Raw genomic sequence first — 26163 nt, forward strand, 5'->3', positions numbered from 1 at the left:
TTTAAAATAATGCAGTCTGGGGTACAGTGCTCCCTATTCAAGAAAAATAATATAAATCAAAGCCCGAAAGTTGGGGGGTTCTCCGCCCATATTCTGTACATTTTTAATATTAAATACATTTTTCAGTTTTAATTCCTTTCTTTCCTTCAAGCTTATGATGAGACATGCTTTTCTACATACGTTTATGCAAATAAACATGTCATAATGGCCATCAATTGTTTCTATATTCAGCTGATCGTACACGCGACCACAAAATATCTTTATCCATCCAAGTGTTGTCTATGTTCCGGGAAAGGAATAAATCTAATTCCTCCATTTAGACGATCTGGATATCGACAGTCAGAATTACAAGGCTCCCACTGCTTTCTTTCTACCCTTAAACAAATCACTGCAAATTTTTTTAATACTTATCATAATCAATTCATTATTGCCACAAGCAGCTTGTCTTAGAGAAATGGCGGACGTAAAGAATTCTTGGAGGTGTGTCTAATTTACGCTTGCTGGTTGGTCAATTCATCAGCATGATTGGCACGTGGAGAAAGGTCAATTATATAACCGGGGATTTTCATTAAAGGAGTTAGTCCCCCTTCACCTTGTTCGTTAAAAAGCCAAAAATTCACTAAAAATATAACAACTGTTTATAATTATTATTATTATTATTATTATTATTATTATTATTATTTCCTTTGTTCCCGTAATCTCATCTTTGTTCCGATAATTCTCTTTGTTTTGGTTTATTCCGTTAAATCTTGCTACCCCATACCACGTTATGTATAAACCATCCAAGTCACGTTCAAGGACTGCATGGAAGCGCAAATGAGTTGAAATAGGCCATAAGAAGAAAACCAAGACTTAGACTGGATAGTATAGTTGGACATGTTGAGTCAAAGGTGCACATAAATATGGGGGACAGAAAGAAAGAAATAGATGGACTGTCCACTTTCGCCATTTCTCCTGTACAGCAGATGGCATCGTCATGCTCAGGAGCGATACTGACGTCCCTTTTTGGTAAATCTGCCAACTATGGTGGAAATGTTACGTCATCTGGTTTCATTCGTAAAACATTATCCACACGATTTTAGTGGAAATTTTACATCAACTGAGAGAGAGAGAGAGCATTTTGTAAAACATTATCCACAATATTTTAGTGGAAATGTTACATCAACTGAGAGAGAGAGAGAGAGAGAGCGTTTTGTAAAACATATCCACAAGCTTTTAGTGGAAATGTTACATCATCTCAGAGTGACAGTATCGTGTGACCGTAGTCCTACAATGTAAGACATAGCACATGTTGGTTTTGTTTAAGTGATATGTCTTACTTTCCAAATAACGGCCTTGTATAGCGTGTTCCGATGTCAGTGACATTGGAATGATTAATCCAAGTTTCAGGAATATCTCACACATTTGGCAACATATATCAACACTCTTCCACTAATTTATTTGTAATTAATATACTTAAGATGCTGTCTTTATCCTGACAGAATGAAAATATGACACTAGCAAATGGACGCATCTTCATGTTCCGTTGACATAACATTTGAATTTGTTGCAATACGATGGTAGTTGAGGTATGTCGAAGTATGTTTCAGTAGGTTCATGTGGCAGAAATGTTTCTTGAATGAAACAAACTTTACTTTATAGTTCCAATAGGCATAATATATTTTTATTCATTTCGTACAAAAATCATATTTCAACTTAACCCGATTTCGGCATTCATGGCTTTCATCGCTTTCCAGTCAACTGTGAGAATCTGAATTTATTAGAGAAAGAAATCAAAAGTAAGTAAAGTCTGACTAAAACATTATGACTTTACTTTTTTAGAAAAGCGCCATTATTTTAGTTGCCAGTTTTGTGAAATATTCGTGAAAATTTGACTTTCGTTATGATGTTAGTCGACATCAAAACACACTACACAGTGCTGTTAGTTAGGCAGTAGACCCTGACACTCAAAACATAAATATCAGCATCAAGGTCTTACCTGTAGGACTATATCTGACCGATTTTTCTAGGACTTTAAAACTTATTTTTGGTGGTTGTGTAGACCAACAAGTAGGTCTTTGCTTTTTTTTCTGACAGTGGAGACCAACATTGTTGGGTCGTATTCCCATCAGTTCTGACTTAATAAATTTATTTCGACTGACCTTGGTATGTGGATGCTAAATAAAAACCCTCTTCTTTTGACCCGTGGCATTGAATCCTTCTGAGCACTCACTTTTTAGTAATAATCCCTGCTAGAACAAAACATCTTTATGTACATCTATTATTGACCTTATTTTTAAATTGCTGACACATGTGGAAAACAGCATCACCCCTAAGGCAAGAACGTGTGGAAACATTCTATGGGGAGTATATCACTAGGAACTGACTATTGCTTGGGACAGAACTCTGGTTAGGTCTGGCCGTCACTGCAGAATTTTTGCAAGTAAATGTCTGTCACTGTTGTTGTATACTTATTCTTTGGAGTATGTATCACCACTTTGATGATGTGGTATTGGCTGGCAAACACATGCAACATTTACTCTGAACAACTGTATGAATGACTTTAATCCATTTCGATCACTGATAAATACCATAAGAGGACTTGTGATCAGTTCCACAATGCATATCCCTCAGTAATTGTTTAATAACATTTTGGTAGTTTCAGCAGACTAATCTTTTAGGTAGATATAATGACCTGGACGTAATGTCAGCAATCCAGCATTAATTTTTACTCTTTAACTCTTTATCATTGTTACTGGTATGCATATTTAATTTATATTGTGTGTTTGACATTTTTCTGTGATGGAGGTTTGAAAATGGAGTTTTGTAATACCTGACTTTTGTCATGTTTTTAGTAGTAAGCAAGATATTTATTAGAATTTGAGTTTAAGAGCCTCACTTTGTTTAAGAATTTGATGGAATTTTCCATTAGAATGATACGTTTTCCAGAATATTCTGTTATGTCTTGGGTCAAGAGGGGATGAGTCTAAATAGTGACTTCGTAAATAATTCCTGTTTTAAGATCAGTCTGGAATCATTTAGAGCTGTGTTCATATATAATTTGAGAGGAATTTATTTATTTAAATTATTCATTTGAATTACAAAGGTTTAATTGACTTCTGGATTAAACACAATACTTTAGGATTATTGTGGACTCATTTAAAGATATTGTGGATTGCATCATCATAGTACACAAGGACATTTAAGATAATTAGAATTCAGTCAGAACATTCTGTACTTTTAGGCTTGCGATAGGTCACTGGGGATTATTTGGGATTTAACTCACAAATTTGTAAGTGTTGCTTAAATTTTAAAATTTGTAACTTAGAAAAATTGTTGATTTTACTTAAAATGTTGGTTTCACTCCCTTTCTTTTACATATTTTAAGACCTGGGGTCTTAACACAAATTGGGGGCTCATCCTGGATCTTAATTTCTTTAAAACAATTCAGAGACAATAAAATTTGTCTTTTAAATTTTTTAATTTACTTTGTTTTGGAAATTTCATTATCCATGGTAAAGATTTTAATCTCATTCTTTTGAAAAATCCCTAGTAAAACCAGTGATCTTTGTTTTAAGCCCTAACCCAGGAAGGGTTAGAGTCTATATAAAAGTATAAATTGCTTGAGCTTGCCAGACAGGATCTTCTTAGGCAAATGCATCCTTGAAAAGAAAAAGAAATAAAGAATATTTTGATTCTTTATTTGGTGAGAAATTAAATTTGGGAGATAGTGCTTTGGTTTTGATGGTAAGAGTGTCTCTGCATTTGATAGGAAATTAAAGGAATTACTGTAAAAAAAACAACCACATCTCATATTGGAATTTTTAAAAAAAGCTGCTTCAGAAAACAAATGATTAAAATGCAAATTCAGAAAGAGGAAAAGGAGAGGTTTATACAAATGCAGGGAGAGGAAAGGGAACTAGCAGGCAAGGCACATCCCCCCCCCCCCAATGTTACAGTTAAGTTCATATTTTGATGTTACCAGAAACATTAGATTAGTACCCCATTTTCAGGAAAAAAATAAGTAATAATACTTTCTTCACTTGCTGAAAATTGCTGAAACTTTATATGGCAAAGAAAGCATCAGACTTCATTATTATAAAGTGTACTGATTGACAAACTTGCGAAATCTACACTTCACTGTCGGTACAATAAAAGTGCTGATTATGAAGTATGTATCTGAAGCATATTGACAGGTTTAGAGAATTGCTGAAAAGAAACTAGAAAAATAATGTTGAATTTGCAAGGTTAAGAACAATTATTTGATTGGTGTATGGTGGCGCTTAGCTAGGAAGGTTTATTAAGATTACAGTAACCTCAGACAACTCATTAATTGAAGAGTTCAAGGATTGCATCCATAGCAACATAGTATCCATAGCAACATAGTATCCATAGCATACATAGTGATGTTAAGACTTATCTTGATGAGCAAAACAAGAGGAAACTTTAAAAAATACTGTTTACACAGGTTATGATTATTTCTGGACTTGCAAAGTTTCATTTGGTACTGATCATTCATTCTGAATTTCAACATAACTGTGCATACTTGTTGTAGAAATGTGGTGGAATAACATAAACAAGACAGCCCTTCACTGTAACAAATATGTCAGTCTTCAGCAAAGAAAATCACATGACATCACATCACATGACAACAATACTGATCAGTATGGACAATCATGTAATATTCTAGTTATTTGTTACAGGTGTGTAGGTGTTAAAGAGCATAAATATAAATGGATATTTGCATTATACAGATATTTATTTTTGGGTGATTTGAAGTAAATAAGCTACGGAAAATAACCAAACATATCCATCCAAAGTGGCAACCATATACCCAGTGGGTATAGAATGAAGGAATCACTTGATGGTACCCTTACATTGGAAGCTGTAATGTTGATGACAGTAAATTGAGTAAAATAATCTTAGACAGTGTCTGGTTGTCATTTATTACAAGCCAGCAACCATTCATTCTTTCATTTCTTGAATTCATCTTCTAATTTAGGCCTATGTATGTATGCTGTTTATGTTTACAATTTAAGTTTATGTGCTGGGGATATCAAAGACAGTTTTGATGCTTCAGTTTGCAAACAAGTAACACATGTTTACTCCTTCTCCAGTATTGCAAGTGAATCATTAAAATGTTATAAAGATACATGTATCAACAAGTTTTAGAGGATTAAGGTAGAAGGTAGATGTAGTAAAAAGCATGTGGATTTGTCATAGCAAACCATCAAGGTTTGTTTCATTCAATTTATCATCTAGATTTCTTCGTAAATAAAATTGTCTTGTCTGTTTTCCATGTATTTAATTTGGATTTACTAGGTTATCAAATATATTTAGATGAACACTACCTATTATTTAAAAAGTAACAACCTATTTATGGTATTTGTTGAGCCTGCATTTTATCAATGGCAAAACTTGGGTGTTCCACATATGCAGCAACAGAGTTGCTATCAGGGGCAGTATTTTGTATTGCCTGTTTTGAAAGTCTTCATCAGGCATCATCAGATCATTTGTAATTTTTCAGTGACTCCATTTGATGTGGTGAAGATTCGCATCCAAGCCCAACAGAAGCCCCAAAGTTTTCACAAGGGAGCATGCTTCCTATATTGTAATGGTCTTATGGACCATATCTGTCCTTGCCTCAATGGAAATGGGAATGGTAGCACTACAACAGCTCAACAGTGGTACCGGCGGCCTGGTCATTTCACTGGGATGAAAGTAAGTTTCCATTGAGGTACTGATGATTTAACTTTGTGTGATGAGGTGCAGTGGGAGGGTTTATTTTATATAAAGCTATAATAATTTGTTTTGTTCGTTTCTTATGAAGGTAAAGAAAGGATAATGCCATCTTTGCAGACATTCTCAACATTGTAACATTTATTTCTTTTTGCTTCTGCATACATTTTTGGAAGGTCCATGTCACTGAAAGTGGTTGTGTCAATAATCCCGGTTATGGCCTGCATGGAGAACTGTTATGCACAGAATGGGAGTATAATGTGATGATCAGTGTACTTTTAATATAATTTTTTCAGGGTACCACTTATGTGCATCATTCTGTAAGATGTTTAGGCATTTGGAAAACATCATAAGAAAAACTCCTTTTGTCTATTTACTTGATCTGTAAAAAGGAATACACATCTCTTACCAGCTTAAAACTGCTACTTATTCAGTTCCAGCTCCATTTGATATAATTGTCAGGTAGTAGAGAAAATTTGAGGACTTGTTTCCCCTTTGCTTTTTCTCTCTCTCTCTCTCTCTCTCTCCACAAAAGGTTCAAAGACAAAATACTGAAGTCACGTTAGTCTGTGTCATAAAAGTGCAGTCAGAAGAAACACTCCATGTTAGAGAAATACTTTTGTATACATGACAGAGAGATCTGAAACCTCATTGTAATTTGGAACTAACATGATAATTTTTCTTGAAAATCATAAATCTGTCTTAAATTTAGCCCCAGATTGTGAAACTCAGTTTGATGTGACAGTTTTGAGTTGTACTTCATCCAAATCTCACTTATTGAAAATAATCACAACTAGATGGTGCTCAGTATAGGTAATTGTAAATATAAAAAATGTACTCGTATTAATCAAAAAGTGTATTATTAACCACATAAATATATTTACAGCATAAGAGAGATAAAAAATGTAAGACTTGTAAAGAATAGCCCAACCGAAGGAATTATTTTCTCATTTAAGAAAATTTAAGGGTAGAAGAGTTTTAAAATAATAAATAATGCCTTTTTTATGTGTGTGTTGTGAGGTGATTTGGATTTGTAACGTAGCTTTAACAATGCAGGAGGTCGGAGGTTTTGGGTTTGATCCCCAGCTGAGTCATACCAAAGACTTATAAAAATGGTACTAACATCTGCCTTGCTTGGCGCTCAGCATTAAGAGGTTAGTGTTAGGACTGGTCAGCCTGGTGTCAGGATAATGTGACTGGGTGGGACATCATGCTACATGTCTGGGGCATTATGCCTTAGTGCTAGACATCACTATAAACTGCCACAATGCTGACATCATAGCAATATAACTATTTTTTTAAAAAGCTACATTAAAAATCCAAATCACACACACACACACACATATGTACTGCTTAACTGCATGCTGGGTCAAGGGTCAGAATTATAGGTTAGTCAAAACACTTCAGACAAATCCAGTATGATTAATTAGTAGTGTTTTAAATGGCCTTGTTTTCTTTCCTCAAGGGAGATACTGATGAGCAGGATCACACATTGATTTCAAGCAAGTGAGTCAATGCTATTAAATTAATGAAAGACACTTTATGGAATAGTTCTAGTTACCTTTTATGAACTGATTACATGACAGTAATCATTCTTTAATATTTTAATTGATAATACAGAAGATTAACTTACACTTTTGATATTTTATTTTTCTTAAAGTGAAAACAACAACAGTTACTATGGACCTGTCTCTGTTCATATTTAAATGAAAAAATCTGTTATATTCACTTGAGAAGTGCTTGTCAAGTTTCCTAAATTACTTCTACAAGCAAGGTAACATTTATGATTCAGAGAAGGAGATTTTATATGAAAGTGAAGGAATAAAACTTTAGACTGCCACTGAATCTGAGGTATATGTTGTTCTAAAGAAACATACCAGATTCGGTTGCAAGAAAGAAAGATCAAATATGAGCCAGATATCTATGGCTTGAATTCATTGACTCTAAAGGAGATATGTTTTGCAGTTATATAAGGCAATATCCTAGATTGGCACAGCGTATTTGTCAGTGGAACTGACAAATTCAAGATCAGTCAAATCAAGCCGCGTAAAATTTTTGAACCTCATAAAGCCAGTGCTGCACAGTACATGCATGACACTAGCCAGTACATGCATGACACTAGCCAGCATGTGCATGACACTAGCCAGTACATGCATGACAATAGCCGATATGTGCAGAAAATCACTGACTTTATAGTTGCCGTCACACACTTGGAAAGGTCATTTCAAAGCTAAATAATGACGAAATGAAGAAAAACAAATGAGAACTCTCTTTAATACAGAAACCAATGTAATCTTTAATGGAAAATCATTTTCTGATATTGAAATGTTGTGTGCACTCCAGGAGGATAATGGTATTGAACTTGATGCTTATTATACGAATAGACTCAGGGCAAGAAGCTTGTTCTGTCAGTTGATCAAGTCTTGGGAGAAGAAGTTAAGGATTCCTTTTCCATTCTTGTTGATGGAAGTACTGATTTTACCATTCTAGTCCAGAGCATATGTGACTAGAGAGCAAATAATATCTACCTATGTTATAGAAAATTAAGCCATTTGAAAAAAATGAAGACGTTATACTTTATATTTTTATGTTTTTCTTATGGGTTAAAGAGCATGCATCTCATTGAATCTCAGTAAGTCATTGAAATTTTGAGACAAGTGGAACGTCTGAAACTTTGTTTTGGAAAAGTGGATCAAAAAAATTATTTATCAGCTCTGAGCAGACAAGATCAGTTGTTTTGTCTTGCTATTTTTAAAAGGAAAATTACATGAATGTCAGTGCTAATGTACATGTTTTCCATTTTAGGATGCCTTCCTCCAAATTACAAGAAATGAAGGTATTACCTCCCTTTGGAGTGGTTTACCACCAACACTGTAAGTTCACTTTTGCTTTGTTTTCCACGTTACATGGAGATTTCTTATGTCTATCATATGCAACTAAAAATCTTCTTCACTGCCAAAATCATATGCAGTCTTAGAAATTAATATCAGAACATACCTTAACTGACAAGAAAGTATTTGATTTATTATAATGATAATAATAATTGTTATTATTATGATTATTATTATTATTACTATTAGAACACCAAGCTATAAAGTCAGTTTAACTTTGGTATGACCCATTGTCCATCACCAGCACTTTGTCATCTGTCAGTATCACTTGTTCCCATCCTGGATGCGATATTTCTCATCCATTTGTGATACATCATTGCCTTGATAACTCGCGAACCCACTTATAACGTTGGGTCAGGTGTGGATCCCATTTTTTAAAACCAGAAAATACAAAAATTGATCCCTTCTTCTTAAAACTTGAAGAAAATCGCAATCAAAATTGGTAACTGAAATGTTGATATATTACTTGTTTTATAGTCGAAAACAGTATATAGGATGTGAAAATTTTAATCAACATTTTGAAATTATCGGCTTTTAATAAGAAGTCATATAAGTGGTTACTTTTTCTTTCCAAACGACATTCTTAGTACACTGCAATTAAAGATATTCAAGGAAATTTTGATCAGTGAAAATGTCACGCCTAGTGTAGGCAATACATTAATGCTTAAATACCAATTCAATAATTTTTGTCAAGTGAAGTTTGTGAGCTTATGGTATGTCCCTGCATCTGTCATGCATTGTGTGTTGTCTATCAGCTGTTGCTTGTTAACACTCTGGGGTTCATATTTCTGATCCAATTTCTGTCATACTTGGAACATGGGCTTGTAGCATCAAAACCTTGGAGGAGTTCAGTAATGAGTGAGATCCATGTATATTTGTGAGGTGATCTTTTGCGTTAGTCTGACTGATCTTCTTGCCTCACAGTAGGCCAGGTTTGACAAAACTTGGAATGTTTGCCTAGTTCATGAAGAGCGTGTGCAAATTTGATAATGAAAGAGGTTCAAGCCAAGCTTGTTACCACCGTGGTAGCCATATTTCTATTCCCTTTTTTTTATATCAAATTTGAAATATAGGCTTATATAATGATGACTTTGGCCTGTTTTGATAATGTGCTAAATCAACACATATTAACAAGTGTCATGAGTCTGGTCATAAACTCAGTAACAGGCAAAAGTGAAAACAATCAAATTTAGTAAAATTCAACAGATAATTTATTTCTCTAGAATACAAACAAGTGAAAATTTTAAAAGAACTTACTGCGTTGTGAATTAAATACTAAATAATCCTAAAAGTTCTATCACATGTCCAAAAGTATAGAGTGTTCTGAATGAATTCCTGCGGTGTTCAGAATGAATACTAATCTTGAATGTGATGATATGCCAGCATAGTCTTGAATGTGATGATATGCCAGCATAGTCTTGAATGTGATGATATGCCAGCATAGTCTTGAATGTGATGATATGCCAGCATAGTCTTAAATGTGATGATATGCCAGCATAGTCTTAAATGTGCAGATAATCTTGCTGTATCACTGATATAATCTAGAATGTCCTTGGATGAATTCACATTAATCCCAAAATAGTGATTTAATCAAAAAGTCAATAAGTACTGTATAATTGCAGTGAATAATTTTAATAAATAAATGCTATCAAATGATAACTGAACACAACTAAACACTGATTCCACTAGACAGATGTTAAAATAGGGATATATAATTCTTTTAATCAAGATCTGTATATAAATTCCTGAGACACAATAATATAACCAGGATGTGGGTCATTTTCCCGCCAGATTCATAAAAGCCAAGTTTGTTTACTTAAATTTTAGCAAACTGGCTGGCAAAGGTTAGGTAGACTATGTTTTACCAATGTCTTGAACTCAAATCCAAATAAACATGTTTACAAATATTATCTTTAAGCTTAGTCTACAATCAATTAGTTATGTAATGTTTTTTATTTTACAAAATGACCCTTGCATTCTACAATCATGGACAAAAATTTAGCACACAATATAGCTATACATAACATGAAGTAGTCTTAAATCTGATTGGCTGAGCTTGTTGCCTCTCTGATCTAATTTTGGACAACCTCTGAAACTTGCTTACATTGTAGATCATTAACATCTTGCATGAGTTTGATAATGATTGAAATTCTCGCGTTCTTTGAGTTTATTTTTTACCCGATTTCCAGAGCTTGTTACTGTTCTGACAGTTATAGTACATATCTATTTAGATTGAACTTGGGATATTTATTTATCAAGTTTGATAAAGAGTGAAGTCTGTTCATATTAATGAGGTTATCTTGTTACTGATTGGTCGAGCTTGTTACAATTCTGCAAGCTATATTCCTGATTCGGTTTCAGTCAAACTTGAAATATGGAGTAATTACAATATCATCAAGATCTTGAATGAGTTTGATAATGAGCAAGGTTCATGCATATTAATGAGGTAATCTCACTTTTGATTGGCTGAGCTTGTTACCAATCTTGAAGCCATTTTTCTTATCCCTTTTTAAATAAATTTGAATTAATAAATAAGGTCATGGACACTTTTGAAAATGAATAAAATCCATGCATGTTAATGAGGTAATATTGCATTTGATTGGCTTTTGAAGCAATATTTTTTTTATTGAATTTCATAGCACATCGGATTCACACATTAGTGAGGTGATATTGTACATGAGCAGCGGAACTTGTTAGCACTGGAAGAGTACAGATATGATCAAGGTCCATGCATGTTCATGAGTTGACATTGTATTATGATTGGTTGAGCTTGTCAGCACCTTAGGGTTTCGATCATATTTTTATCAAACTTGTTCAGTAGGTTTATATTATCAAGATACAGACTGTGTTTTATTATCAGGAAGATTGTCATGTAATAATGAGGTACCTTGCATACAATTGGCTAAGCTTGTTACATTTGTAGAATTACAAAACTTGGCAAATGGATTTATATAATCAAGATTTTGGGTGACATGGATTACATAGAGTTCGATCTGCATATTAATTATTCTTTCATTTTAAAATTATTTTTTAGAAATTCAGAATATAGTAAAATAAGTAAACCAACATGATATTAAGTTTGTGAGGTTGTATTATTACATAAGCCTGCTTAGTGAAATGCTCAGCTGGATGTTATTTAAGCCAGGTGAGTAACATTTGGCCCAATTGGGCCTCTTGTTAAAACTGTCTCTCCACTTATCTGAGATACATCTAGACTGTACAGAGCATATGTTGTACATGATTGTAGCCAACTGTATAAGAAAGTAAGATCTTATTCTGTGCTCAGTGGAACCATATCACTATACTTGTATCCAGTTTTTAATTTGTTTTGCAGAGCAATGGCAGTGCCAGCCACAGTGATATACTTTACTTGTTATGAGCAACTGAAACTCTTCTTTGGACATAACTATTCTAAGACCTATTCTAGTCAGTGGTGGATACCAAGTATTGCAGGAGCCATTGCCAGAGGTAGGTCTTCTGTTTCTTTATTGACTGTGTTTGAATTGTATAACTCATAAAGTTATCATTTAGTAACACTGGTCAACAGTGAAATCATTACTGACTTGAAAAGGCCCTAATCTGTAGTATTTTGGTGTGCCGAACACGAATATAACCGTGAAAAATTTGTATTGGCTCTCGTTTTGAAGATATTCATATACCTCATTTTCTATGTTTCACTGTGTAAATTTCTCCAGTAGGACTGCAGCAACATCTGGAATAATGATGTAACATTGCATAATACCATCATGCTCACATCATCCACAGTTGATTGCATCATTTTCTGATGCAATGCAATACTAATGCCATGCGGCTGCTGAAGTAAGTTGACGTCAGCAGTGTACTATACATGTGTAGGCCTATTATACTAATGCCAGGCGGCTGCTGAAGCTGACGTAAGCAGTGTACTATATAAAGCCCAATCAGATAGGTTCAGCATTTAAAATATTTTAGACGTTGTGCGAGACAGTTCAAGCTACTGTTACATAAAACTTATTATTTTATCCATTTACGTACAATAAAGAACAGTAATGCCTCGAAAGTGTGTTAATACCGCGGACAATTTTTGCTATATTTGTGGGGAAGTGACATTTGCCAACCAGAAGAAAAGTATCAATTCTCAAGTGAAGAAGGCATATCATCTTTACTTCGGATGCAAGGTTGGTGACCAAGACAAGCCTTGGGCTCCGCATATATGCTGTGCTACATGTACAACACAGCTTTCACAGTGGTTGAATTGCAAAAGGTCATCAATGCCGTTTGCAGTCCCAATGGTGTGGAGAGAGCCAAGCAACCACCTAAATGACTGTTACTTCTGCTTGGTTCCTCCTCTTTCCGGCGGAATAACGAAGCGAAAGAAGTCGAGAATAGTCTACCCAAACATTCCGTCTGCATTGAGACCAGTTCCACATGGTGAGGGACTTCCTATTCCAGAACCTCCAGCAGAATATTCTCTTGATTCATCTGACGAAGACAAAGGTGAGTCGACCTGTTCTTCTCCTGGTCCATCAGCATGCAGTGATCCAGATTTTCACTGTGGTGCATCATCAACCCCACACAGAATAAGACAGGAAGAACTAAATGACCTGATTCGTGATTTGGACTTATCAAAGAACAAGGCAGAATTGCTAGGATCAAGACTCCAACAATGGAATCTTCTAGAAGAAGATGTCACAATTACTGCATATCGAAAGCGCCACCAGCAATTGGAGCCTTTCTTCAGAAAGGAAAGTAATCTGATATTCTGTTCCGATATTGAGGGCCTCATGAATGCTTTAAAAATCACTCATGACCCACAAGAATGGAGACTATTTGTGGACTCTTCGAAACTGAGTCTCAAGGCTGTGCTTTTGCACAATGGAAACATTCTTCCATCTATTCCAGTAGCGTATGCTGTCCACATGAAAGAGACATACGATAACTTAAGGCAGCTACTGAATTCCATTGAGTATAACAAGTACAGCTGGCACCTCTGTGGTGATTTGAAGGTAGTTGCCCTTTTAATGGGACTGCAGCAAGGATATACAAAATACATGTGTTTCTTATGCGAGTGGGATAGCCGAGCAAGGGAAATGCACTACATGAGGAAGGAATGGACTCACAGGCAGAATGTAGCCATTGGAGAGAAGAATATCCAACACCCAGCTCTGGTTGAGGCTCAGAAAATCTTGCTACCACCCCTTCACATCAAACTAGGTTTGATGAAGAACTTCGTGAAAGCCATTGACCGGACTTTGCCAGCATTCCGATACCTGCATGAAAAATTCCCTCGACTCAGCGAAGCAAAGATTAAAGAGGGAGTTTTTGTGGGTCCTCAGATTCGAGAGCTTTTCAAAGATGACCGGTTCAACAACTTGCTGGAAGGTGACGCGAAACAAGCATGGAATGCTTTTCGCCTAGTTTCTACAAACTTCCTCGGAAATGTTAGGGCAGAAAACTATAAGGAACTAGTAGAAGACATGTTGATGAAGTATAAGAAACTTGGCTGCAATATGTCTCTAAAGATTCACTTCCTTCATTCCCATTTGGATTTCTTTCCTAGCAACTGTGGTATTGTTAGTGATGAACACGGCGAACGTTTTCATCAAGATATCGCAACAGTGGAACAAAGATACCAGGGAAAATGGTCCACTACAATGCTGGCTGACTACTGCTGGACACTCCTCAGAGATGCTCCCGAACAGCTGTACAAGAGACAGGCGAAGAAATCTAAGATGTAGTCAATGACTTGATTTTTTATAGGTAGGCTATTACAGTTGACCTTTTACTATTGGAATGCATTTCGTTATGTAAACATTAATTTCTTGCAGATTACAAAAAAACTAGAGCCAATTTTGCAATTTGACTGTCATATTCGTGTTCAGCACATAAAAATTGATAAGAATTGACTAATTTTATTTCAGTAACATGACTTTTGTAAAAATTTGTTGTCCAGTGTAATCAGTTTACCAACCTTTTCTTGTTTCATTCTTAATTTTTTTTAACCAGTTCTGCTCAGCAAACCACTTAATGCCATTCATTATGTGAAACTTGACTGCTGTAGTCCACTGTAAATCAGCCCATATTATCATTCCAGTTCCATTCCAAACCCACCCCTGCTACCATTTCAGAGCCAGATTTAGTTCCATCTGGGTTATGCAGTGAAATATGTCTTTAAAAGAACTTCAGTAACTTCACATTTTTGTCCTCAATGGAAATATTTCCTTTGTATCGACCCTAAAATATGTAAATGAAACTATAAAAAAAATTTGGTTTATAAATAGCTATTATTGGTTGGTGTCCACTAAGACAAGTTGCATTGAAAATGAAAATTTGACAAGTTCCTTCTTTTGAGCTCAGTTTCTGACAGATACAGCCAGTTTTCAAGAAATACATATACAGTCATTTTTCGATTATATATCTATATTTATTATTTATATATTTTTTTATATTTTAATAACTTTTATGCTCACTATGGAGATAATCTTATAACTGCTTTGTGTCTTGAACCTCAAATTTTTTTAATACCTTGAAAAACAACTCTTAAAAATCCCTCTAATTTAAAATTTTTATTTCATTTCTAACCCTGTGTTGACTCATCATTTGTCAGCTCCCACAAATCAGTATCAGGCACATAATGAGATCAACAACACTTTTATCTCTTAAATATCTTAGGGAATTATGGAATTGGATTCATGAAAATTTAGACATTAAAAAGTGGAAAGTAGAGCCTCAAATAAATTTATAAAAGTCACATCCTGGTTGCTTTAACCTTCAAGAGGAAAACTGAATTGCTGGGATTTACATAGTTAGCTTTGAGAGACTTTGACATTTGATAATGCATTTATATTAACTTGAAACAAGTGCCGACCAGCAACAACTGAAACTTTATTAATCATGGGATCACTGAAATTAAGCACTGAATGTTGGGCCCTGGACCATATGAGAATATTTCCTTATACCGCAATCGGGGTTTGCTACTGAAGTGAGAAAACAGTTCTAAAGCCAAAATCTATAAACTGTGAGATGAAATGAATGCAGTATCTTAACAGAAACTATAAAGAACGAATACAATTTATATACAGTGATTGTTGGTATTGTTTCATCTAAAGCTGTACCAATGCCACTTTTTGCAGATTATGCCGATACCGATTATGAGACCAAATAATTCAAGAAACTGCCTGTTCTACAGTTAGTGAAAGCACTAGCATATGATTGACAAGTAAACCATGCCCTATTTTTTGTTATAACTAACAATGCCTAAAATGGGTGCAGATTTATGTTAACAGTTCAAATATGATCTCAAGCTACCATAAATGTGATAACTATTTCCCACATTGTATATCCCTCCTTATTTCTTATTGTTAATTTGTATATGCAAATAAAACTCTTTACTAAATAACATATTTATTCCAAATTAGTTTTTTGGGGGTACATATGCTCTGTAATATGTTTCTTCATTCCTTTTAATTTAATGATGGTAGTCAATAGTTATATATACGGTACAGTAATGCCAGGTCAAGTTGACTCGTATAAGTTTCATTGGTGGAAATGGAGATCATAATTTGCTTGTCGAGATAAAATGTACAGCATTCAGTGATCATTCCTGGGATTTAGGAAGCAGTTCACTAACAAGTAAAGCATGTAAAGCATGACAAAAATAAATTTCTGAACTCCTGGTTGATGGAGATGTACTTTGTGAAGCTAGCCATTGGAGGGGGGGGGCATTTAATTCCTGAATGTGTGAAATCGACAGTCACATTATACGTCACTTATCTTACATTGCAAAGTATGGTCATAGGGTTTTATTATTAAAATGTCATTATCTAAATAAAATTTCTTACAAAACTATTATTTGGAAAGTAATATACATAATATAGATTTGCTCAATACCTGATGTTTCTATTAAAATAAGAGAGACTGTATGAAAGTAGATATTTTACATTTGATAATGCATTTATTTCAGGTGACAACAGTTATACTTATGCACTAACGGTGCTGCGCAATGCAAAGACTATGGAAGTAGTGCAAAACAGTCATGTAATGATTTATTTTGTAATATTATGGCTGTATTGCTTGTTGTCAATAAAGTAATAACTATCTTTTTCAGTTTTCATTGCCTATTACATTATCAGTCTTGGAAAAATATCACTACTTATTCTGGCAACATTTTTTGAAAATTGGCAACAAAATATTGAGATTGGCTTTTTTTTGGCGATAACTTTTTAAAAGCCAGGACCATCCCTGTAATGTGTATGCTGGAAGTTCAACGGTCACATAAGGCCTCAGTGGCTGGTTGGCTGCTGTGATTGGGATGAGTGCATGCATGGTATTGATAATTTGTTGTGAGCAGACAATCAGTGGTAGTTTACAGCAAGCGTATTAAAAAGTATTTACTTTTAAGAATATACTGTCTTTGAATTAACCCCCAAATCAGATGTTTATTCCTTAATTTCCACTATTTAATTCTGATTTAAAATTCAAGCCATGTCAAGATGAATGTTATGGTTAAATTTATATTTAGGAAATTTGTTTACATCGGCACCGACTATTTCTGTGGATACTGATTATACCGATTGTTCCAACAATCGGTCCGATTATGAGTATGGCCAATTAATCAGTACAGCTTCTGAAGCCACATTGAACTTTGACTTCAAAAACTGATCATCTTGCACAAACCTATCATGAGAGACCACCTGTCTTGAGAGACTGCTTTTTGTGGAAAGAAGTGATGGTCTCTCAAGGCAGGTTTTATTGTATAACAACTTAGTTCTCTATTATAAACATTGTACAAAAAAGTGAAACAGATTTACCATTAAATATGGCTACCAATAGAAATACCCAGAAAGTCCTTTGAATGCCTTCTCAGAAACCACTCAACAGATTTTGAACAAAATCAAAAGAAAGCACCTTGGCATGAATTGTTTTTTAAATTTATATAAATGATGCCAGTGTACCATCAAATATGGCTGCTGCTACAATATATAAGTGTGATCATCCATATCTTTTTCTTTTATGCTTACATGTGTGTTAATCTGTCAAATGTAGACATGTAGTTTATTTATTTTACCAGTTTTCAAAATATATTTTAAAATATTTCATGATTTAACTCTCATCCATTCCCTATTATTATGAACATTGAATAGTCCAGGTTTAATCTTGGCTTCTGTGTTAAATATTTGTGTTGTGGATGCAAGTTGTTTCTACCCCTGTCAGTGAAATTGATTAGCTCAGAATGTTGGGAAACTATTGTAATCGCACTGTTACATACACAAACACACATACACACAGCTTTATCGCTACAGAAAGATTACTTACTTGCGTTACATGCTATGAACTTCATTACATCACTGTCAAGAAGTTTAGAGAATTATTGACAGGAGTAAATACACATGCAACTTCTGAAGCCACATTGAACTTTGACTTCAAAAAGTTTAATAAATAAATAATCCGTTGTAGGTTTTCAAATTAAATAATGTTTTGTAGAAATGGACTATTTTCTTTTTCATGCTGAATGGCAATGCAGGTTGACTGTTGCAAAATGAAAATTGCATGAATTTAAGATGTACTTTCTGGGAGACTTCATCAATTGATTACCATCTCACTAAAGTTTATTGTGCTGCAGTGCTTTAAAATCTTTCTGTTTTTGTGATAAAGGTTTTTTATAAAGAATGATAACTGTTTATCATGGGAAAAGTACTGTCATTCTTTGATAATTTTTAACCAACTCTAATTCTTCCTACTTGGACATATATTTTCATAAAAAGTACCGATATCAATATTGCTTTATTAAATGAAATATTTTACTCATTACAAAGTTTGCTACATGACATGTACATACTTTTATCCAAATTAGTTCCTAAAAACTTCAGCAAAATTACTTTGCTTCTTTTGCAGATAATTAATTCTGTGTTCATTTAAATTACTCTGTAAGAATACTATTAAGTAATAATGTTTTATTTAGTAAATTTATTACTCAGCAATATTTAAAAAAAATAATTACTAAAAATAATAATACATTTATTTAATAATATAATTATGAAGTAGTAATAGAAATTCATGTATTTTACATGTTGACTTTTACTTAAAATTGTTATTTGTAGTTACTAGCAACTACTTATCCATTCAATAATATTTTTGCTTTTTACAGTAGTTTTGAGCAATTGTCAATTTTTGTTTTTGTATGCACATCTAGTAGTTTTTAGGGATTGAATTGTGATATAGGCCCTTGATGTATCGGTGTCCACTGGGGATTGAATTGTGATACAGGCCCTTGATGTATCTGTGTCCGTTCTTGTATGCATATATAGATGATGTAAGAGACTTGGCCTTGTCTGGATATGTGACCTTGACATGTTTATGTATGTTTTTACATGCATATCTAGTGGATGTCAGGAATTGCATCTTGATATGTGGCCTTGACTGTCATTGTCTGTTGGTTGCATATGTATTGGCTGTCAGGGACTGCATCTTGATATATGGCCTTGACTCTCATTGTCTGTTGGATGCATATCTAGTGGATGTCAGGGACTGGATCTTGATATATGGCCTTGACTGTCAATGTATGTTGGTTGCATATCTAGTTGATGTCAGGGACTGGATCTTGATATGTGGCCTTGACTGTCAGTGTCTGTTGGATGCACATCTAGTGGATGTCAGGGACTGGATCTTGATATGTGGCCTTGACTGTCAGTGTCTGTTGGATGCACATCTAGTGGATGTTAGGGACTGCATCTTGATATGTGGCCTTGACAGAAAGCCAAAATCCATGCTTAATAACATTACAGTAACATTGGTACATATCGTGAAACTAACAAACACGTTACTGCATTAAACTTGCAATTTATTTATGGGGAAGGTAAACTCGGTTCTTTATTCAGTATCTCAAAATAAAACCCCAAATTTGATATTTCTTTGAGACTCCATAGTGAGCAGTGCTTCATGGACTCTGTGATTTACTGAGGCAATGTACACTAGCAAAAAGCTTTGATGCACTAAGCACAGGCCCAATGCATTGTGCAGGTAAATTTGCAATTTGCTTTCATTTGTTTGGAAAACAAACTTTGTTCTTCATTTTATTTCTCCTTTTATGTTATTTCTTCTCAACATCATGGTATTTAATACTTTTTTCTGGTTATACACTGACGAGTACATTATGGTGTTTTGAGGTAATCAGCACTGGCAAATTCTTTCATGCACAAAGCAACCAAACAATGTATTGTTGCTGTAAATTTGCAGTCTGCTTTTCCTTTAAAATTAATTTGGTACTTAGTTTTATTTTTCATCTTCAATCACAGTATCTGATACTTTGTCACTGCACAATGATCAGTGCTTCTTTGACTAACTGGTCTTTAAAAAAAGTAATCAGTACTGGTTAAGTTTTGATGTTCCCAGTGTAATTGTAATAAATTGGGCACATTGTTAGCCTTGACACATATTTTACATTCTATCATAGTCCATATAAATATAATATTGGACTTTCACTTGTGCATGAAACAGAATGAATCCAGTCAGACATGATGTCATCCTTGACAGCTTAAGAATCTCCTACCTTGAAAAATGTTTTAAGCACTATCAGAAAAGAATGGAAAACAGTTGGGTACTGTTTCATTGTAAACCAGTCAAACATCATGTAACAAATGATAATGTGTTTCATGATGAAAGCTGAGCAAAACTATTAGGATTTTGAACTGTAAGGTATTACATTATACACTGAAACTAAGCTTTTCACTTCATTCTGTATTGAAAGTCTGGATGCATGTTGTACAATATGTGTGCATTATACACACCAAAATACATTAGTTAATTTCATTAAGCCAGTTATTGTGGCTAATGCTTTGGATTTGTAAACTAAAGCTGCATTTTTAAGGTCAAAATCATTCGCTTAAGCTAAATATGTGTCCTCGGCATTGTGAGAGGCTGTGCATAGTTGAAGGATTGGAAGTGGTTTGACTGGTTGCCAAGGACTGTGGCTTTAGGTGGTTCATAGGTATTGTCATGAGCTGTAGCTAGATGTGGTTCATTAGGTTGCCAAGGGCTGTGGCAGTATTGGTATCCTGTTTAAGTCGAGAGATGAAGTCCTGTGGAGTTCCACAACATGCTTTTTGACATTAAGTTTGATGTGCTTCACAAGTAGTTGAAGTCCAGCACCTAATACATAAAGATGTGCATATTATGTTATAACTTTCAGTATGGGCAGTGACTCTGATTAGTCCCCTAGAGCTTATCAGAACCAAGATGCAGTCGAAGCAGCTGACATACGCTGACTTGGGTAGGGATGTGAAAAATACTGTGAAGCAAAATGGAGTGCTCTCCCTTTGGAGAGGTTTGGGGCCGACCTTACTCAGGGATGTACCATTTTCAGGTATAGTGCCTGTGCATGATTTAAACAAATTTTAAATGTTTGGATGTTCATTGTTCTTTTTTTTTTTTAAATATTGCTGCATGTTCTACATTTTAACCTGTAGTTTCTTATTATTAATTAGAAGAAAGCTCTCCTTCCATGTCCCTTCAGGCTGGCAACATCATTGTGTGACAATCATGTTTGCCGTGCCTACCTCTCCCCCAATTTTGGACAAGTACTTTCTGAGCAGATTCAGTGTGCGCTTGGCACATGTCGATTTTTTTGTTGAATGAAATAATAGAAAAAAGTCAAATCATTCTCATGCATGTTCTGTTGACCATTCACAATTGCTACTTTCAACTTAACAATAACCACAGTTTACGGCACTAGCATTAAGAGGGTTCCAGAGTGGCTGAGTAGTCTAAAGTGGTCACCATTCCGGATCACTGATGTCACCTCTGTTGGTATGGGCTCAGCTGACATGGGTACGTGAAAAAGTTTGCCAGTAATTCTCGTAGGTTATTGGTTCTTCCTTTTCAGATTTATATAAATGGATCTTGTCTCTATCAAGTTTGGCCACCACTACAATAACTAGAAAATTCTTTAAACAACCTCATGAAAACTAATCAACAGAATTTGACAGATAACATCTAGGCATGGAGGGCTTTGAAATTTATAGAAAACGATGCCATTCTGCCATCAGTTATGGCTGCCATTACTAAAAATATTTCAATGACTTCTCAAGAACCACTCAACAAAATTTTACCAAATTTGACACAAAGCATCCTGGCTAAAGACCTTTTCACGTTTGTTCAAATAACTTATAAAAACTTGTAATGATTTCTTAGAAACTGCTTATGTGAATTAAACAGACAGAAAAGTCTGGCATAAAGGGCTTTCAGATTGTACAAAAAAGTGAAACAGATTTACCATTAAAAATGGCTACCAATAAAAAGATGCAGAAAGTCCTTTGAATGGCTTCTCAAAAACCACTCCACAGATTTTGAACAAAATCAACAGAAAGCACCTTGGCATTAATTGTTTTTAAATTTATGTAAATGATGCCAGTGTGCCATCAGATATGGCTGCTGCTACAATCAATATATTGGGCTAATGTGGGTATGTGAGAAAGCTTGCCAGTAGCTTTTCGTGGGTCGGTGGTTCTTTTCGGGGTTTTCCCGGGTTCTTCCTCCACCATTAATACTGGCCGCCATGTATAGCCTATCATGTGCTGAAAAATGGCGTTAAACCCTACAACAACAACAATCAATATATATATATATTTATATATGTAACTTTTTTCAAATGAGCTGCTTAACAGAAGGTGACAAAAGCTTGAGCACTATTCACATGTATCGAAATGATGATCCAACATGAAAAAAAACACTTAATAGAAATTTACCAGCTCAGTAGAAAGCATCCTGGCTTAGAGGCCTGTCACTGTATGTTGTTGTTGTTGTAGGGTTTAATGCCTTTTTTCAGCACATGATAGGCTATACATGGCGGCCAGTATAAATGGTGGAGGAAGAACCAGGGAAAAACCCATAAAGAAACACAGACCCACGAGAAGCTACTGGCAAGCTTTCTCACATACCCAGACTGGCCAAACCCAAGACTCAAACCCACACACAGAGCTGAAAGTCACTATTTGACAAATGATGTTGATTTGCCAGCAGATGTGGAGAAACCATGTTTTCCTGACATGTGCGATCAACAGATATTTTTTTTTACCAACTGCTCTTACTTGTGATTTGTTAGGCATATGGATGTCAGGTTAGTGATTTGTTAGGCAGATGGCTGTCAAGTTAGTGATCTCAGGTCCACATTGGCCTTTTGTTCCAGGAATAATTTTTTAAGTCATGTTATGATTTTGTTTAACATGTCTGTTCTAGAAATTAAAATTTAGTGGGGAAATTCCCTCTTGTTTTTTAGGTAAAGGGGATCAATTTTCTAATAATTGATGGATTCAGTGAGGACATATAAAGGTTAGGCTTGAAAATATGATTAACAACTGTTTGATTTTTCAGTGTGAATTTTGAGAAATTGGGATGAATCCAGCAGTCATACAGCCAGGATATTGACCCAGGCTTGTATCTGAATTATCTAAAGGTGTGAAATTGGTCTTGGTATACATTTCACATTTGCATTAAAATTGTCAGCAAGACAACTTTTACTAAGGCAGAGGAAAATGACGAAGAGTTGTTAAATCACAGCATTGGGAATATAATTTAGTAAATTATATGCTGCACAGAATGCAGCAATTAATTTTGCAGATATGATTTATTTCATTATTTCAGATTGGGGCATAATTATCAGATAAAATTGTGTAGCAATCTGGTATTGTGACTCACCATTAAAAGTCTGTAAACATGTATATATGTCTTGTTGTGACTTGAAATCAAAAGACTCTAAATACATAATCCTTGGCTTAAAAACCAGTAAAATAATTTTTCACTTTTCCAGTAATCTATTGGCTGGGTTACGAGACAGTGAAAATAACGGTGTTGAAACAGAAGAAGTCATCTGAGCTGTCGTTTGTTGAGGCATTTTTAGCTGGAGCTTTTGCTGGGACGGTAAGGGAGATAATTTTTACATGTTGAGCAGTAGAAGAATAATATCCTTTGTCGACTGTTTTTTAATTTTTAGCCGAAATTCTAAAAAATTGAATTTCAGCTGCAATGATATCCTTTATACTGCACAAACTTTTTGTTTTGGGTCACTGGAATGTGTCATTAGCTCCTTAAGGTGATGTCAGTTTGCATTCTTTTCATAGCTTACGGGTGAGCAACACCAGTACTCACACTTGTGGCAATCATAGCCACTCTTATGAGAGTGTTCCTGCATTCTTTCCATCATATTGTTTTTATTTCTCTTATTTTCATGCTGTGCATAGTGTTTGTTGGTCAGGAGTTCTGCAGTTTGCCAAAAACAGTAATCTATCAAAAACAGTATACATTTTACTGATATAACTGGCTTTTAAAAAATTGGAGGTTGTTGGACAAATTTACTGTTGACTCAACCCAGTAGGCGTCCAAAATTTAACCATTTTTTTTTTAACAGTATACATTTTACTGATATATCTGGTTTTAAAAAAATAGGAGGTTGTTGCACAAATTTACTGCTGACTGAACCCAGTAGGCGTACAAAATTTAACCATTTTTTTTTAAAGACAGGTAGACTAAAGAAAATCAGCACCCATTCACTACAAAGCCATCACATCTCTGGCTACATGGGTTTGAGTCTTAGGTTTGGTCAATATGGGTACGTGAGAAAGCTTGCCAGTAGCTTAACATAGTTCAGTTCTTACCAGGGTTTACCTGCGTTCATCTGCCACCATCTATTGCCTGTCATGTGCTGAAAAATGAAGTCAAACCCACAGCAACAGCATCACTTCTTAGCCCATCATAATAACATGGTTCATTTTATAAGTATGATATAGTGAAACTGTATGAATTTGATACTTATTTACAAGGTGATATGATTATAAGGCTGTATTCTTCATGGCTTCTATGGACGTTGCTATAATGAGGGATTGCAGTAACTTGATTTAACCTGTTTAACATTCATTGCAGTCAGTAATTACATGTAATCACTAAGGTGTCAAATTGCCTTTATTACAGATATGACGCCCAGTGTAGACCTGCCAACCCTTACGATTTTGCCTGAAGTCTTAAGGAAATAACACTTAAAATACAGACTTACAGAATAAAAGCACAATTTACAGAAATATAAATTTTTTGCAGTAAAATCTGAATACCAGCTTGTCCACATTTGATTCAGATCCAGGTTTCATATTAGATTCAGTGGAATTGGTCAGGGAACCAGACCAATTAAAGCGGAATACCTCAGATGCTTTTAACTGCACATATTATGTGATGTAAACATCAGCATGATCAAGTTGTGGCTTAGTTCTTTATTTTTAAAATGGTAATAGTACAGAAGAATAAATATTCAGATTCTTGGGAGGAAAATTCAAGAAGGGAAAGAGTCATGTTTAGTGGATATATTGATTTGAATACATCACATGGCAGGAAAGATAATTGCCATCACCACAGCCCATGTGGTTTTGTTTTTGAGGATTATGTTAGGTTTAGAGATATTAAGAAGCCATTGAGCTCCTTAGAATTGCAGTTTGTGAAATTGTACTGCAGTTAATTTTAGGTTTAAGTAAACTTTACAAACATTTGAGTTGAAGACAATGTTTGCCATAATTGCTTCAGTCTTGAATCACACTTTTAGACTTATAAATGCATGTTTTCCAGCTTGATATTATAAGTACATTATATTTTGTTGCACCTTACTTAAAACTGGTCCAGGTTATTGAAAAAATTGACTGCCTTACTGATTAGGTCTTGCTAGGGTTGGCAGGTCTGCCAGTGGGAATTATGCAGTTCTTAAATACATTTTTTGTGGAGACTGTGTTAATGAGACAGAAAAACAAAGCCGTCACTCTTCAGTGCTGGTAGCATCATCAACAATTTCAGGTGTTGGTTAATGCTTTCTGTTGAACTTCTTGATGTATTTTGTTTCATACTTTGAATAAATCATTATGAAACTTAGGCAATTTATTCTGTGACATGCAGGCCATCTTCTTTAGCCATGGTTCAAATGTGTGTTAACCCAATCTACACCTTGGTGGATCATTCAGATATTTCATTGCTTAGGGTCTGTTAATTTCATTGGATGCGATGGCAAGCCACTACATTGAATCAAAATCAAACTGTTCAAATTTGAACACTGTTCCAACATGATCAAAATAAGTAGCACACAAATGGAATGGACTCATAAAGCATTTTTCCACTGCCAATCTGTGTTTGTACAAATGTTTGTACAAATACATCCTTTAACTCAAATAAACCTGTAATGTCTTCTCTCTGGTATGTTGTCATATTCTGATGTTAAACTTGAAAGGTTTCCTTTTGAAGTCAATTGCTTCCATTTTCAGCCCATGTATAATGCATCACCGTTAACATGCATCTGGTTAGTTGGCATTACATACTAAGTGAGACAACTCATGATATTCAATAGAGGTCACTAGGACAAAGCATTTAAATACCTGATCTATCTGCCAAGGTGTAGGTAGGGTTAACATATTGTAACCTTGGCTAGTAAAGATGCATGCGGGCATGCCACATTTTTTTTAAAAAGGTGAGTGAGTGTGATCATAGTCTTTTTATTTTTACTGACAAAAATGAATGCCTCTGTCTGCAACAGCTGTTTCAGATGAATTCTTAA

The 26163-nt window shown here is 34.8% G+C and overlaps 1 protein-coding gene across 1 annotated transcript in view; it reads left to right on the forward strand.

Moving 5' to 3' along the window:
- Window positions 1-772: 772 nt before the first annotated feature.
- LOC149792359 (mitochondrial glutathione transporter SLC25A40-like) overlaps window positions 773-26163 on the forward strand; it is a 41574-nt gene continuing 16183 nt past the window's right edge. Inside the window, exons 1-6 of the mRNA XM_089970936.1 lie at window positions 773-1008; window positions 5507-5700; window positions 8524-8591; window positions 11944-12077; window positions 20776-20949; window positions 23392-23501. Of these exons, the coding sequence (XP_089827062.1) occupies window positions 903-1008; window positions 5507-5700; window positions 8524-8591; window positions 11944-12077; window positions 20776-20949; window positions 23392-23501 (786 nt within the window). The 5' untranslated portion in view covers window positions 773-902. The remainder of the gene's footprint in view (window positions 1009-5506; window positions 5701-8523; window positions 8592-11943; window positions 12078-20775; window positions 20950-23391; window positions 23502-26163) is intronic.

The sequence above is a fragment of the Sinohyriopsis cumingii genome, chromosome 9, assembly GCF_028554795.1.
Source record: "Sinohyriopsis cumingii isolate HCF-2022 chromosome 9, ASM2855479v2, whole genome shotgun sequence".
Taxonomy (NCBI): domain Eukaryota; kingdom Metazoa; phylum Mollusca; class Bivalvia; order Unionida; family Unionidae; genus Sinohyriopsis; species Sinohyriopsis cumingii.